This window comes from Brassica oleracea, chromosome C8 (genome assembly GCF_000695525.1).
Source record: "Brassica oleracea var. oleracea cultivar TO1000 chromosome C8, BOL, whole genome shotgun sequence".
Lineage (NCBI taxonomy): Eukaryota > Viridiplantae > Streptophyta > Magnoliopsida > Brassicales > Brassicaceae > Brassica > Brassica oleracea.
In genome coordinates, this window is record NC_027755.1 from 15,728,702 (window position 1) to 15,744,019 (window position 15,318).

A 15,318-nucleotide genomic window follows, 5' to 3' on the forward strand; every position below is an offset into this window, starting at 1 on the left:
GTTAAAAATAGATGAACACTTTATAGTCTATAATGAACTTCCCATTTATTTCTCACCTATGTACAGTATAATGAACCTTTTTATTGGTTTTGGGAAATGTACGGTATGAAAGTTAGAATTAATCCTATAAGTTGTACCAAATTCAGCACAAAGAACACCATCTCATCACCTGTGTCTCATGTTAAAAAAACGATTAAGAACTTTGCTTTTCTAAAGAGAAATTAATATGGGCAAGGTGCAAAATCTGACCTGGAAGGAAAGTCGCAGTCTGTCTCTTTTGTGCCCAAGAGAATCTGCAGATTTAACAACACACAGTAAAAGAAAAATTAACAACAGAGAAAAACAATCCAACCAGAACAAGTGACGAACTCCTATATATTTCTTATACTTGCTAGACTAACTGAAGGTAAATATTTGCATGCATGTGACTTGAATTTTCCAGCTATAGCCTATAAGTAAATATTCGCATGCATGTGACTTGAATTTTCCAGCTATAGCCTATAGGTAAATATTGTTTGGTATACAATTCCAGTGAAATGCTTACAAGATTCCTCCACCGGCAGGGCCAAATGATTTGAAAATAGACATTGCGGTCATAGAAATTCCATTAGCAGCACCTCTCTGACTCTGTGGCTGCAGTGGCAAGCCGAAGAAAAGTGAGCATTAGACCAGAGGCAGAAGAAGTTACCATTATTGAAGATGGCCATAACTAAAACAAAACGGAAAAGGATATGTGGTACACTGGCCCAAGAACCATACCACCGCCTTGTTGAGCAAGATAAACAGTCCTGTAACAAGAGAGATCTGCAACAACAAAGACCACAAACATATCTACAATATTTCTTATTGTTAATTAAGGAGACATTATATACAAAAGCATCAGGGCTATCGCAATGTACTCACAGACAACGCGTTTTTCAAGATAGATGCACAGTTTATCACCAAATGGAGGGTCAACCCTGAAAGCGAAGCTATAGATGGGTAACAAGAAAGCAGCGGTATTAGCATCACCTGAACAACAACAAAAATGTAAGGGATTTGAAAAATCTATTGTAGACAACCCATTACCACTATAAAATCAGAGACGATTGCTTTATAATCAAGAATACTTAGCAAAACTAAAAGGCCAGATTTACCGCGGAAAGACGTATAACCACAAGGAGTCCCAGGCTCTTCTCCATTGGGGGGTATACCATAAGTTGAAACAACAGAAGCCCAAGTCCTGAAAACATGGTAACTCAAATCACAAGGAACCTCCAAGGGGGAATATATGTGGATAGGCTATCACAAACCAAATCAAAAGAATCCAAAAACTAATTAAACAATCAGCAATGAGCACGCTTCACGAAGAAAATATAAATAAGCATACACTTCTTTTAAGGAACCACTACACACAAGAAAATGCAAGCAATATACAACATGCACCTGATATAGCTAAAACTTGACCAACATCTTGAGACGAGAAGCTCAATCCTCCATAGCTTATGTCGCTAACAGCCCAGAGTGAAAATATCTTGCAAAGTTTACCGAACAAATGATAAAATGTTAAAGCGGCTGAAAATATTTGACAACACTCGATCCTCTAAAACTAATTAAATAACTTCGATAGAGAAGTGAACTGTAACTGTCTTACCTCTGAATAAGCTATCTCTTGGAGGGAAAAAACACAATACACAATGATGATAGCCATCAATGGACGGTTCCTCAGGAGACTTGGCTTGCTTTGTGTGTTCTGGTCTTCGAGTCCTCTACCTGTACTTCCATCATTGTTTAGTTCATTTGGTGAATATTCAGGTTCATTTGGATTAAGCCTCCCGCGTGCAATTCTGCAATGCGTATGAAGTGTTTCCTGTAACTTATACCATGAGTTCATATTTCCAGGTTTACCTTCATGCAAATATCAATATGCTCAAATTCATAATAGTTGACATGATTCTAAAATTCGGTCTACCTGGCGCATAGACGGAGCCTAGGCGGCAAATCGATCATTGCCAGACTATTTTCATTAAATCCGATTTATTTGATTCAAATCAGTTCAAACCATTTTAAATCGGTTTAACTTGGTTTAATATATATATATATATATATATATATATATATAATAAATCATAATTTGTTAACATCTAGGTCCACCTAGTCATTAGTCCTCCACAAAGGGTATAGTTACCGCATAGTGATTTATTGAACATTGGTTCTTGATCTTCACAATAATTCATTTTGTGAACAAAACATTGCAAAGAGAATAATACCCTATACTAATTTTGTCCATGAGGAATGAATTAAGATTTTTGTTCAAGTCAATACTCACAGGCAGCCACCAGCATGCAATGAGAGCCCCAGTAGCATAGGCTGATATAACTAAGCTCGGGAGAAAATATGGAAAGCTGTAATGCATAACACAAAAAGAACCTATTGAGGAGACTATTTTGCGAGCATTTGAAACTGCATTTTGGAGTGTATAGTAAATATAATACCTTCCAAAAACTGAATCCTGTGAAAATAAATTAGGATACTTCTTTGCAGGCTAAGAAGCATGAAACAGAAACCAAGCAGCCCAATCAGGAAAATGTAAGGAATGTGAAATTTGTATAAGCAAAGTTTAGAGTGAAGTGAACCTGAGCAAGATAGCCTCCAATAGCAGGGCCTATTATCAGTCCTATACCTCTAGATGTACTTACCTGAAAAACATGCAAGAAAAAAAAGAAAAAAATTAAACTAGATGAAGTAAACATGGCCAATAATAGAATAAACATGCAAGATAAACAAAAGCCTCACAACAGAAAGACTAAGAGCGTGATACTCTTCACTAACGACTTCTGAAGCATATGCCTGAAACAGCAAACAAACACCTTTAGAAAGTGCAACCTCAAAGGACACTTGAAATAGAAAAAGTAGATATTCCTTCACAGCTTTGACGAAGACATTTACTTACTCTTATTACTCCGAGTAGACAATTGACGCAGCCGAGAAGAAATCTAACTGAAATAGCAAACCAGAAGCTTGTGCTTAAACCAAACAAGGTATTGAATATGATCCTGAAAAGAGTGTCTGGGAAATAAAAATTCTGCAAGAAAAGGAAATTGTCTTTATTTAAATATTGAGTTGAGGAATAGTTAAAGCTAACACAGAGAAAGTTGCCATGAGGATGATAGGTTTGCGACCATATCGATCAGCTAGTTTCCCCCAGAGAATAGACGTCAGAGCTCTTCCGATCATGAAAGATGATGCTAAGAACAAGAAGAAGTAACACCAACGAATCTTTCAATATTAATATGTTGAAGCAATTAAAAATTTTTTTTGCCTAAAGTTATTACCAACAAAACCAGCATAGAAACCAATATCCTCTTCTTTTTCAGCTACATGGAAGTCTCTGATCATGAAATAGAGATATGGAAACAGGGAAGATATCGGGAGAGCTGACATACACCACAAGGTTTTGAGCATCATCCGTATTAGAGAGACGCACAAATTCGTGGAAACAAAACAAACATAGAGAAAGCTAAAGGAGGAAAATATTGAACCGGTGCAGAGAGAGACGAGCCAGATGAAGGAGAGGTGGATGTAAGGGATTCCTCGCTGTTCTTGCTTGAATCGGTCGATGTTACAGCCTGGGCAGTTTTTTTCTTCTATTTCCTCCAGAAGGGTTTTTCTTGCCTCGTCGGCCATGATCGGAACCACTGAGTCGGAGTAGTCTACTGATGTCCTCTAGTTGATTTTTTTGTTCAGTAGAAAAAAATATAATAAAAAGAAGAATCTGTGTCAAATTAAACATGGGTCGGATAACTGTTGAAAAAAAAAAAAAAGGCGCCAAAAAAAGAAGCTGAAATGATTCACAAGAATCCAAGTCTACTCAGTGCTGCTGACAACTATTGAAGGTATAAAATATCACACATCTTTTACTCCCTCTGTTTCGAGTCTATTTTAGGTTTCTAAACAAAGATTAAGAAAATAATTAATTTTGTACATTTTCTATAAAAAAAACAATATTACCTACACCTAACCATATTTCAACCAATAGAAAAATAAATTTTGCATAAAATTAATAAATTTTGCATTAAAAATCGAAAACGACATTTATTTTGTAACTAAAAAAAATTTCTAAAACAACACTTAATATGAAACGGATGGAGTATACAATAACAGATCTTTTATACAATAAAACAGAGGTCAACAATTATTTGACTGACATGTGTCATTTATTTATTTTTAAGTTATTTTTTTTTTCAGAAACAAGCAATTTTTTAGATAAAATTGTTCCCACTATCTCTATAACTGTTTTTACTTCCCACTATCTCAACCATATTATGAAAGTATATTTAACCATAAGTATTGTTTACAACTCTCTCTTATACTGAATCGTGATTATATATTTATAGCAATTGACTCTTTTCGAATTTGACAAAATCAATGAGGATTATGATGAATACTAGGAATGTCATCAAGAGCTTTAGGAGTCTAAACATTTTTCTCGAACCAGGTTTTTAACAATTGCTCTATCTCTTTGATCTCTAAACCATCTCAGACGATTTTCTTTAAATCTGAATCTCTTTGTATGTTTACTTCCATTTCATTCTTCGATTTATTTAATGAAAGTGGTCAACAGTTGGAGAAGGAAATCAAAATTTCTATTTTGGTTTTGAGTTTTAATTTTATGGATGAGAAGTCTAATAATTCTGTAATCCGCAAAGAGAAAAGAAATCTAAATTAATATATCATTATGTAGTTATGTTTTATTGAGTCAAAAGTGCAAAAATATATTCAATAAATAATGGATAACTTGCGCATGGTGAATTTATATGAAAAGTATTTAAGAAATATCGTATGGAAATATAAAATTTATATTCTTGATTGAATAAATATTTTTGGTCCTTAAACAATTTTGTAAAAATTTTTTTGTTAATTATATAATTTATTTACTGATGAATTTACTGATGAGCTGATCCCATATTTTAGGTCAAAAATTACTTATCACATAAGAATCTAACGTTTAGGCCGAATAATCTCAGACCTACTATTTGGTTACATTGAAACTATGACAGCTCAGTTTTATATCATGATTTAGCAATTTAAAAGTTAATTATGGTTATGAGAAGTTTACGTTCACGTGTCAATCATATCTATCTTCAATATTTTTCTCATTTTTGTGTTGTTTTTTCATTTTTGTTATTGTTCGATATAAATATTAATTTTTGAGTTTATTCTCATTTCGTTATTTTATTTTGGTCTGAGCTTTAGAAAATGTTTAAGATTTAAAATTATTAAATAGATACATACTTAGGTTAAGATCAGTGTCTTGAGAAAAATATATATATTATATTTTATATTTATTACTTATTTTATGTTTTTCTTCATAGTATGAAATAATAAAATAATAATTATATATTAAATAATTTAGAAATCTGTTACTATTATGTAATAACGAAGAAACTGATCTCCGCTCTTGTCTACGTGTTGTTGCCAGAGCTATTCTTTTTGGCTCCCAACATTACCTTCTCATGCGATTTTAAAATGTTCATTACTATCAAAAATAGAACTTCCTAAAGACTAAAGACTGAAATTTCTGAAATTGGCAACTGAAAGAGAGATAGCCAGAGGAAGAAGAATCTAGTGATTTCTTTACACGTTTTGGTACCTATATAATTTAGTATATATGTAGATTTTACAAATCTTGTCTTAGTCTAGTGGTTTAATACTCAGTTTAGCGCTTCTCTAGGTCTGTTTTCGAGTCTTAGTGAGTTTTTTTTAATTAGTTTAGTTAAAACGACGTCGGTTAACTAACCAAACGTTAGTCAAAGTAATTTTTTATGTTAATATTAAAGTTTGAGTATGAAATTCAAATTATTATTCAGTTTGGGTATGAAATCACACTTACTTATTGTCCAGGTCTGAAAAGGTCCGAAATTGTATGGGTTGAAATCGGCACTTTTTCTTTATCCGACTAAGCATGGTCTAACGGAGTCAAGTTTGTGTCGAAAATTTTTATAAAAACTCAGTTCAGGAATGATTTCGCACTTATGTTTTGTTTGGGTTTAAAAAAGCACCACATAAATCGTTGGCGGTCTAAAAATGCTCTTTTCCCGGGTGCAATCTAAACCAGTTTTCGAATAAAAACCGGCGTGGTTAAGTCCAAACCGATTTGATTGAAATTCACAGTGGCGCGCTTTAGCCTTCGTTATCGGAAACTCTAGTACCAGTCGCTCGATTTTCAAATTAGCATCCGTGGAGCAGAAATGGAAGACGACGGTGGAGAGAGATCGAGCTTCGTCGCTGGACTAATCGAGAACAGAGCCAAAGAGGTACGTACGGCTTCTCCGTCATTGCGATTTTAGCAGACCTAAGATTCGATTTGAGTCCTCTTAGGGTCTCCACTATCGCGATGTCGATTTTTTTCCTGGAATCGAACGAGATCGGTTGTTCTTCGATGGTGATGTTTGATTCTATTGTGGATTTCTCTGGATCAGGTTGGAATGGCTGCGTTTGATTTAAGATCCGCTTCACTGCATCTATCTCAGTATATAGAGACGAGCAGCTCGTATCAAAACACGAAGACGCTGCTGCGTTTCTATGATCCTTGTGTGATTATTGTTCCTCCCAACAAACTTGCCGCCGATGGCATGGTTGGGGTTTCAGAATTGGTGGATAGATGTTATAGCACCATCAGGAAGGTGAGGTTTAGTGCCATGGATGGGAGATGAGTGTGTGTGTTTTAGCTACATGAGAATCAATTAAGTACTGTGAATGTATTCGCTTCTTGCAGGTTGTGTTTGCTCGTGGCTGTTTCGATGACACCAAGGTTTATATCCATGAATCTCTTATAGTACATCTCTCTAGTCATGTGTTTCTAAATGGATATGCAATTTTGGGTTATTTGTTACAGGGTGCCGTGCTAATACAAAACTTGGCTGCAGAGGAACCTTTGGCTCTTGGTTTAGACACTTACTATAAGCAGCATTATCTATCACTAGCTGCTGCTGCTGCTACAATCAAATGGTGTCTACATCCTGAACTTTTTTTTTGCTTCAGTACATTATGAGTTTGGTGTTTATGAAATACTGAGTTTTGGCTGTGTCATGAGCAGGATAGAGGCGGAAAAGGGTGTGATTGTCACCAACCACTCACTCACTGTATGTGTTTTCTTTCATACAGTTCCCAGTTTTCTGCTTAGATAAGGTGTATTATGAAGTAATTTAAAAAGTTTCTTGCAAAATGAGTATCTTTTTGTTTTTGGGTATCCATCTGTTTCTTCTTTGGTTCTGCTGATGGCATTCTATTGATTGTGCTGCCTATGTGTAGGTAACCTTTAATGGATCCTTTAGTCACATGAATATCGATGCAACTAGGTATGAGTGCTGTGATAGTATTTATCTTCCTTGTCCATTGAATAATAGAGAATTTAAGCATCAAAATTATAAACCGTTATGCTTAATTGTTTCCTTTGTTTGATGGTAGTGTTGAGAATCTGGAAATCATTGATCCGTTCCATAATTCTCTTTTGGGCACTAACAATAAGAAGAGGAGTCTGTTCCAGATGTTCAAGACAACAAAAACAGTTGGCGGGTATCTGGAAACACTTTCTTTATAATAGTTAAAATTACTAATAGTTTCCCTTTGCCAAAAATACTGTATAATGAGTTTGGTATGTCAGAATTCAAATTGTAATCTTCATAGCAATGTTCTTCCATGATTTCCATATTTCATTGTTCATTTAACTCACTAGCCATTCTATTTCATGCATGATCTGTTGGTCAGGACTAGGCTTCTTCGTGCCAATTTGTTGCAGCCCCTGAAAGATATTAAAACTATCAACACTCGCCTGGACTGCTTGGTTAGTATCTTGTTGTGATCTGGTTGTCATATTTTCTAAGGAGCTTCTTAAAATATACTATTCGATTTTTGTTAAGGGTTGATACGTTGATTTACAGCGCTTGATCATTGTAGAGCTTCGTAAAATTACTCTTCCGTTAATTGCAGGATGAGATGATGAGCAATGAAGAACTATTCTATGGGCTTTCACAGGTTTTACGTAAATTTCCAAAAGAGACTGGTAAGCAAAGTGAGAAGATCACGAACTCTTATAGTTGCATCCAACCAATATAAGCTTGGTTTTCTATCACATAATTTCTATCGTCCACAACTTTCAGATCGTGTTCTTTGTCATTTCTGCTTCAAGCCAAAGAAAGTCACAGAAGCGGTCCTAGGTTTTGATAATACCAGAAGGAGCCAAAACATGATTTCAAGCATTATTTTACTTAAGACAGCCTTGGATGCTCTGCCTCTACTAGCTATGGTGTTTTTTTCTTTCTCATTTTGTTATCAGATTTGTTTGCTAGATTTGGCAACTATGTCTATGATCGACTCCTGGCCTTAGTCGCACTCTTTCCAATGCAGGCTCTAAAGGATGCAAAGTGTTTTCTCCTTGCTAATATTTACAAGACTGTGTGTGAAAATGATAGATATGCTTCCATTAGAAAAAGGTACGCCACTAGGTCTAGCTAGTAGACATTAACTATGAGTTTAGTTTCTAGAAAGCTTTCCATTTCCTACGTTTAAAGTTACTAAAGTTTACAGTTTCGAAATAACTAGACTCTATATCGTATTTTTGTTTCAGAGTCGGGGAAGTGATTGATGATGATGTTCTTCATGCACGAGTTCCTTTTGTTGCCCGCTCACAGCAGTGTTTTGCATTAAAAGCTGGTATTGATGGGTTTTTGGATATGGCAAGGAGAACCTTCTGTGATACTAGTGAAGGTGGAATCAACAACACTTTGTGTTATCACTGATTTTTTCCTTTTACAAATCTGTTCTGCTAGTCTAAAATCATGTAAACACTGGCAGCGATACATAATCTGGCCAGCAAGTATCGTGAGGAATTCAACTTGCCAAATCTAAAACTCCCATTCAACAACAGACAGGGCTTCTTTTTTAGAATTTCGCAGAAGGAAGTTCAGGAAAAACTTCCAAGCAAATTTACTCAGGTCAAAAACGCACTTCCACTGAAAGCTTAATGTTCTATCTATATGTATGGTTTTCCTGACTTATTTTTTCCTGAACGTGGTATGTAATTCAGGTTGTAAAACATGGGAAAAACATTCATTGTTCAAGTCTGGAACTTGCCTCTGTAAGTTGAATCATCACAATTTCAGATGTGTCGTTTCCATGTGTGATTCTGTTGGGTGCTTAATCATTTTAGCTGTTCAGAAAGTAATATAGTTCAGGCTCACACTATAGCTATCTATACAAAGTTCCAGTGTTGCTGCAAATGATAATAAATGAACAAAACTCCCCTCTCAAAATTTTCGTCCGGCAAGACATGAAACACCATGGATGTTTTTGATATGAGAAGAATGAGCCCTCCTATCTTGCACAATAAAGATCTATGTTCCAGATTCAACCTGACATATTGATTCATTAATATCAATTGTATATTGATCTACTGTGCAGTTGAATGTCAGGAATAAGTCTGCCGCTGGAGAGTGTTTCGTTCGAACGGAAATATGCCTGGAAGGTTGATAACTGCACACTGCTCACAACTATATGCTGTAACACGATTTCTTACAGTCCTATCAGGCTTTAGTTGGTTTATGGCTATTACATGAAATGTAACTATATGTATGTAGCACTTATGGATGCTATAAGGGAAGATGTCTCTGCCCTCACCCTCCTAGCAGAAGTTTTATGTCTCCTAGATATGATTGTTAATTCATTTGCTCATTCAATATCCACAAAGCCAGTTGATCGATACTCCAGACCTGAACTAACAGGTAGCTCAGATTCTCTCTCTCCTAGATATGCTATTATAAGATATTCTCTCTCTCACTATCTTTCCTCAAAGACCTACCATCATATCCTCATATGCTCCTTAGCTCGGATTCTTGAATGATATTTCAGCATAGTAAAAATTAAAGGAAATAGATTGTGCAACATCTTTTATACACGGCACCTTAAGTGAAATGATATCAATCATTTCTGTGTAATTTACTTGTCTGTATACTGATTGGCAGATAGTGGCCCACTGGCAATTGACGCTGGAAGGCATCCAATCCTAGAAAGCATACACAATGACTTTGTTGTAAGTTGATCGTGCAAATTCTCATGATACTATCATCCCTCAATTTATTCTTGAGAAATGATCTTGGTGGCAAACCTTGAAGATAGTATATGATATTCTTTTCTCACTAACATTGGCGTCCATGGAATCTGTGGAAACACATATTTATGTGTTCTGCCGTTTACAATCTTTCTCTTTGGGCCATGTGAACGCATGTTCAACTCTCATTATAATCTTTTTCAGCCTAATAGTATCTTCATGTCAGAAGCAAGCAACATGTTGGTAGTTATGGGTCCAAACATGTAAGGGAACTCTTGCTTTACTTCCTCAATTGCTGATCAATTGTCCAAAAAATGTCCTCATCGACTCATGTTTGTATTTGCATTCCATATCCTAAGGAGCGGAAAGAGCACCTATCTCCAACAGGTGTGTCTAGTAGTCATTCTTGCTCAGATTGGCTGCTATGTCCCAGCTCGCTTTGCCACTATGCGTGTGGTTGACCGCATATTCACAAGAATGGGGACAATGGATAACCTTGAGTCAAATTCAAGCACGGTAAACCTCTAAATTCTCCCATACTGGTAGATGATCATTATCATTCCAAGGTTTTGGCGTGTTGATGAATCCCAACAGTTTACATATCATATGGAGAGCCTGTTGATATCAAATTTTACTTTTAAATGTCGCAGTTTATGACAGAGATGAGGGAGACCGCTTTCATAATGCAGAATGTCTCCAACAGGTAGTATTTGTGAAAGACATTGACACAGGTGAACCTCACACTCAGTTTCATATCTTGTTATCGCCTGAAAATGTAGGAGTTTGATAGTAATGGACGAACTCGGGAGGGCTACTTCTTCCTCGGACGGGTTAGCAATGGCATGGAGCTGCTGCGAGCATCTCTTATCGCTCAAAGCGTAAGCATTTAACTGAGTTTTAATTTCATTTTCAGATCGCTGAAAGGTACTTGACAAGTAAATGTAAATGTGCATTTGATGGCAAATGAACTTTCAGGTACACAGTATTTGCAACCCATATGGACAGCCTGGCGGAGTTGGCAACCATCTACCCGAATGTCAAGGTTCTTCACTTCCATGTAGACATCAGAGACAATCGCTTAGACTTCAAGGTGAAGTCTTCATTCCACTCACCTTCATTCCACTCGCATGGGTTCTGAGGTTTTAGCTACGTACTGCTGCTAAATGTTACATTTACTGATTAGTTTCAACTACGAGATGGAACATTACATGTTCCTCACTACGGCCTTCTGTTAGCCGAAGTGGCTGGTCTGCCTAATACAGTAATCGAAACAGCTAGGACCATAACCTCAAGGATCACAGACAAGGTATTCTTACCCAAAAACTTACTAAACTGAAAATACATGAACTTATTTCGTAATACATCCTTGTGTCTTGAGTTTTCGTGTTCATAATGAATGTTATGCAGGAAATGAAAAGAATAGAGCTAAACTGTGAGAAGCACCATGAAATGCATCAGATTTACAGAGTCGCTCAAAAGTTGATATGCTTGAGGTACTCCAAACAAAACGAAGACTCAATCCGTCAAGCTCTTCAGAATTTAAAGGACAGCTTCATTGAAGGAAGGCTCTAACCAGAAGCTTATCATTAAGAAACATCCCAGGTTACATGGACTAATAAATGATACGGTACAATTAAACATCCCAAGAAATTTAGCTTTTTAGTCAGATTTAAACAACTCAAAACTTGAGACCAAATGTAAAAAAGTATTTCAACCCAATTTAATTCTGAAACATAAAGCCACACAGAAGATACACAACTCGAGCAAGAACCAAATATAAAGCTGATCACCGGTAACGACGGAGAGATAGAGAGGTGTTCTTCTTCCAGGTAGCCCTGCGGGAAGGTCTGTTCTTGTGGTTGTTGTGACCCTTTCCACGAAGACCACGATTCTTCTTTCCCTCTGAGGTGAGCCCTCTGAGTTCTCTGTGCTTGTGCACTGGGTTGCAGATCCAGTTGATTCTTGGATCATTTCGGACAGCATTGTGTGCAGGGTCCACAAGTATAATCTCGTAATACTTGTAGGTAGAGTCCTGAGCACAGAAGAGACAAACCCACAATTAATCAACCATCATATCAGGCAAAGAAGAGACAAACCCACAATTAAGGTATGAGATACACATACACAAGCCAATGTCCAATTGTATAAGACGTGTCATAGTATATCTAACAGAGTATTGCTGTAATGAATAGTAACTGGCGGTTTGTTGGTTACCTCATTGAGCCAGTAGGAGTTAACGACTCTAAGGCCACCAAGTTTGCGACCAGCACGTTCCTCAGCAACAGATCTCTTGCTGCGCTGGAATTTGAGCTGTGTCACTCCCTGGTTTGTGGGTTTACCATAGACAATACCCTTAGGAACTGGCCTCTTGCGTCCTCCACGTCTCACACGCACACGGTAGACAACAAACCCCTGTAACACAAAGAATCAACAGAGGTCACCCAACAAACTAATACTAATGCTTATAAAAAAGTGTCTCAATCTTAGACAAGAACAGATTCCACGACAGATACAGAGCTGTTCGGTCAGAAGATTGAATTGATTTTGCTGGTCTCAGGAAGTATTCTATCATATTAACACAGACATATCTACTTGAAAAAAAAAGGAAAGGAGAATGTCTATGCGTCAAGACACCGCTTGACCAGCTTAGTTACAATCAAAGGCTTGGTTCGAAATTACCTAAAACTACTGACATATATATATATAGAACTTGATAAAAGGGCAAGAGTACAAGAAGAGTACCTGCTTGGCCTTGTAGCCGAGACGACGAGCTTTGTCGGGACGAGTGGGACGAACAAGACGAACAATGGAAGGCTGCTGGCGGTACTCCCAGCACCTAACCCTCTGCACAAACCTCATCACATCCGACTGCTTCTTCCTCCATAGCTCAGACACGTACTTGTACGCCCCTGTCGTTAACAAAACTCACATTTCTTAAACTCTTAATTCAATTCTAGTACAAAACACATATATCATCACCAAAGTCTAATGGGCATTACAGAAACAAAACAGAAAGAGAGACGAAAGTAAAGAGAGAGAAATACCCATTGCTAATTCCCGGCGTCGCAGTCATTTTTTTCTTGTTCTAGGTTTCTGCTTTTATACGAGATGATTCCATGGGATACCTAGCTAGGGCTTCCATCTACCTTCAGTCTGGCCCATTTGCTTTATTTATTGGGCCTTCGCAGAAGAATCAGTTTCGCAGGCCTCCTTACAAAAAACAATAACTGAGCCTAATTTTTGGGTAAAAATGTACGACAGTTTTAACTTTTAACTCTACACTAGAGAGCGCCTATTGGTTTGTACATTTTATACATACAGTTTTATTTTTCATAATTAGTGTTAGATATATTATAATATAACTAATGATATTCAAAAGACTTGGACCAGATCAGATAATATGGCTATTTTGTTACAAATATCCAAATCCGTTTTAGATACATTAGTTATTTAGATATTTTTAGGTTTTTATACATCAGAACTGAATTCATCCAGATTCAGAATGACCCAACTCAAAACCCACACATAAATTTATAAAATTTAAGTGGAACCTTGTTTCAAAACAAAAAAAATGATACCCTAAAGGAACAACATGTACATAAATGGATAGATAATGTTCATTTATAACTGATTTTATAAACTAATAAAAAATTCCGTTTTATGTGTTTGGCTAAAATAACTGAAATAGAAAGAGGTTTTTGTTAAGTAAAATAATTATATGGAGTAAAATTTAAGTGACAATAAATGTAGCACATTTTTATTATTTTGATTTAAGTTATTATTTATTTACAAAAACATATCTTTGAATTATGATTTTGGCTACGTAATTTTCCACCTATTGAAACTCAAATAAAAATTGTTTTAATAAAACAAACTAAACCAAACGTTTAATCATATGCAAAACCTAGTTATTTAACATTTTTGATTTTATATTTGGCACAAAGTTAATATTGATTAACTAATAAATAAAAATGAGAAATTATTGGGTTCACCCCCTAGGGTGAACCTCTAAATTCACCAACCAATAGTGTTTGAGTATTTGATATTTGATATCTTTTAAAAAAGGAAACAAAATTGAATTTCCAAATAAGATTATATTTTTAAAATAAAACAATAAAATACATAAACATAGTTACAAAAAATAAATAAATAAATATTGTTAAACCGTTAGCAAAATACTAAATCCTATACCCTAAATCCTAAACTCCAAACCCTAAATTATAAACCTTAAATCTTGGATAAACCGTAAACCATTGGAAAATTTTAAACCCTAAATCATACATTAAAAACTAAATCTTAATAACAATAAACCCTAAACCCGAATCACTAAACCCTTGGATAAACCCTGAACCCTTGGATAAATCATAAACTCTAAAAAAAAAATATTTAAAATTAAACCCTAGAGTTTATGATTTATCCAAGGGTTCAGAGTTTACCTAAGAGTTTAGAATTTACCCAAAGGTTTAGGGTTTAGTGATTAGGATTTAGGGTTTAGTGTTATTAAAATTTAGTTTTTAATGTATGATTTAGGGTTTAAGATTTTCCAACGGTTTAGAGTTTATCCAAAGTTTAAGGTTTATCGTTTAGGGTTTAGGGTTTAGGATTTAGGGTATAGGGTTTAGTATTTTGCTGAATACTTAACAATATTAATTAATTTATTTTTTGTAACTATTTTATGTATTTTTATTATTTTATTTTAAAAATATAATATAATTTGGATATTCAATTTTATTTTCTATTTTAAAAGATATCAAATATCAAAAACTCAAACAATATTGGATGGTGCTCAATAATAATATGCACCATTATTATGGTAATATAATTAATGATGTGAATTATTGTTAAAGTAATATAATTGATGAAATTGTTAAAGTAAGTGAAATATGGAAATACAATTAATAGATACTACTATTCATATATCCAAACAAATTTTATTAAGACTACTATTCATTATATTTTTAAAATAAAAAAATAAAATACATAAACATAGATACAAAAAATAAATAAATAAATATTGTAAACCGTTAGCAAAATACTAAATCATATACCCTAAATCCTAAACTCCAAACCCTAAATTATAAACCTTAAATCTTGGATAAACCGTAAACCATTGGAAAATTTTAAACCCTAAATCATACATTAAAAACTAAATCTTAATAACAATAAACCCTAAACCCGAATCACTAAACCCTTGGATAAACCCTGAACCCTTGGATAAATCATAAACTCTA

General features: G+C 35.1%; 3 protein-coding genes across 9 annotated transcripts; 1 reads left to right on the forward strand and 2 right to left on the reverse strand.

Annotated features, from left to right (window-relative positions):
- LOC106307327 (probable peptide/nitrate transporter At3g43790) lies at positions 1–3,772 on the reverse strand. 6 transcript variants are annotated; one of them, XM_013744252.1, is made up of 16 exons: positions 3,522–3,768; positions 3,315–3,416; positions 3,125–3,227; positions 2,933–3,035; positions 2,776–2,829; positions 2,616–2,678; positions 2,475–2,524; positions 2,309–2,384; positions 1,634–1,849; positions 1,426–1,513; positions 1,137–1,222; positions 904–1,011; positions 760–804; positions 545–633; positions 250–293; positions 31–169 (listed from the first exon to the last, which is right to left on the reverse strand). In XM_013744252.1, exons 1-16 carry the CDS (start codon positions 3,664–3,666, stop codon positions 81–83), a joined length of 1,461 nt encoding a protein of 486 aa, XP_013599706.1. In that variant the 5' UTR covers positions 3,667–3,768; the 3' UTR covers positions 31–80. The 6 variants fall into 6 exon arrangements, 4 of the variants coding, with proteins under 4 accessions (XP_013599705.1, XP_013599707.1, XP_013599706.1 ...); XR_001263319.1 differs by having other exon boundaries at positions 1–169; positions 741–804; positions 3,315–3,771; XR_001263318.1 differs by having other exon boundaries at positions 1–169; positions 710–804; positions 3,315–3,771.
- A 2,357-nt stretch (positions 3,773–6,129) lies between these two features.
- On the forward strand, positions 6,130–11,873 carry LOC106312320 (DNA mismatch repair protein MSH4). Of its 2 annotated transcripts, none has more exons than XM_013749796.1 (24): positions 6,130–6,296; positions 6,462–6,665; positions 6,758–6,793; positions 6,878–6,990; positions 7,079–7,124; positions 7,294–7,340; positions 7,450–7,557; positions 7,750–7,825; positions 7,972–8,053; positions 8,142–8,287; positions 8,389–8,474; positions 8,609–8,748; positions 8,836–8,975; positions 9,068–9,118; positions 9,442–9,505; positions 9,618–9,761; positions 10,002–10,069; positions 10,292–10,350; positions 10,447–10,603; positions 10,738–10,790; positions 10,867–10,965; positions 11,063–11,177; positions 11,271–11,393; positions 11,495–11,873. In XM_013749796.1, exons 1-24 carry the CDS (start codon positions 6,231–6,233, stop codon positions 11,657–11,659), a joined length of 2,388 nt encoding a protein of 795 aa, XP_013605250.1. In that variant the 5' UTR covers positions 6,130–6,230; the 3' UTR covers positions 11,660–11,873. The 2 variants fall into 2 exon arrangements, with proteins under 2 accessions (XP_013605250.1, XP_013605251.1); XM_013749797.1 differs by having other exon boundaries at positions 7,972–8,044; positions 11,495–11,828.
- Positions 11,657–13,183, reverse strand: LOC106312321 (60S ribosomal protein L15-1-like). Its single transcript, XM_013749799.1, has 4 exons — positions 13,132–13,183; positions 12,830–12,996; positions 12,302–12,499; positions 11,657–12,119 (listed from the first exon to the last, which is right to left on the reverse strand). The coding sequence occupies exons 1-4, from the start codon at positions 13,133–13,135 to the stop codon at positions 11,874–11,876; spliced, it is 615 nt and encodes a 204-aa protein (XP_013605253.1). The 5' UTR covers positions 13,136–13,183; the 3' UTR covers positions 11,657–11,873.
- Between the last annotated feature and the right edge of the window lie 2,135 nt (positions 13,184–15,318).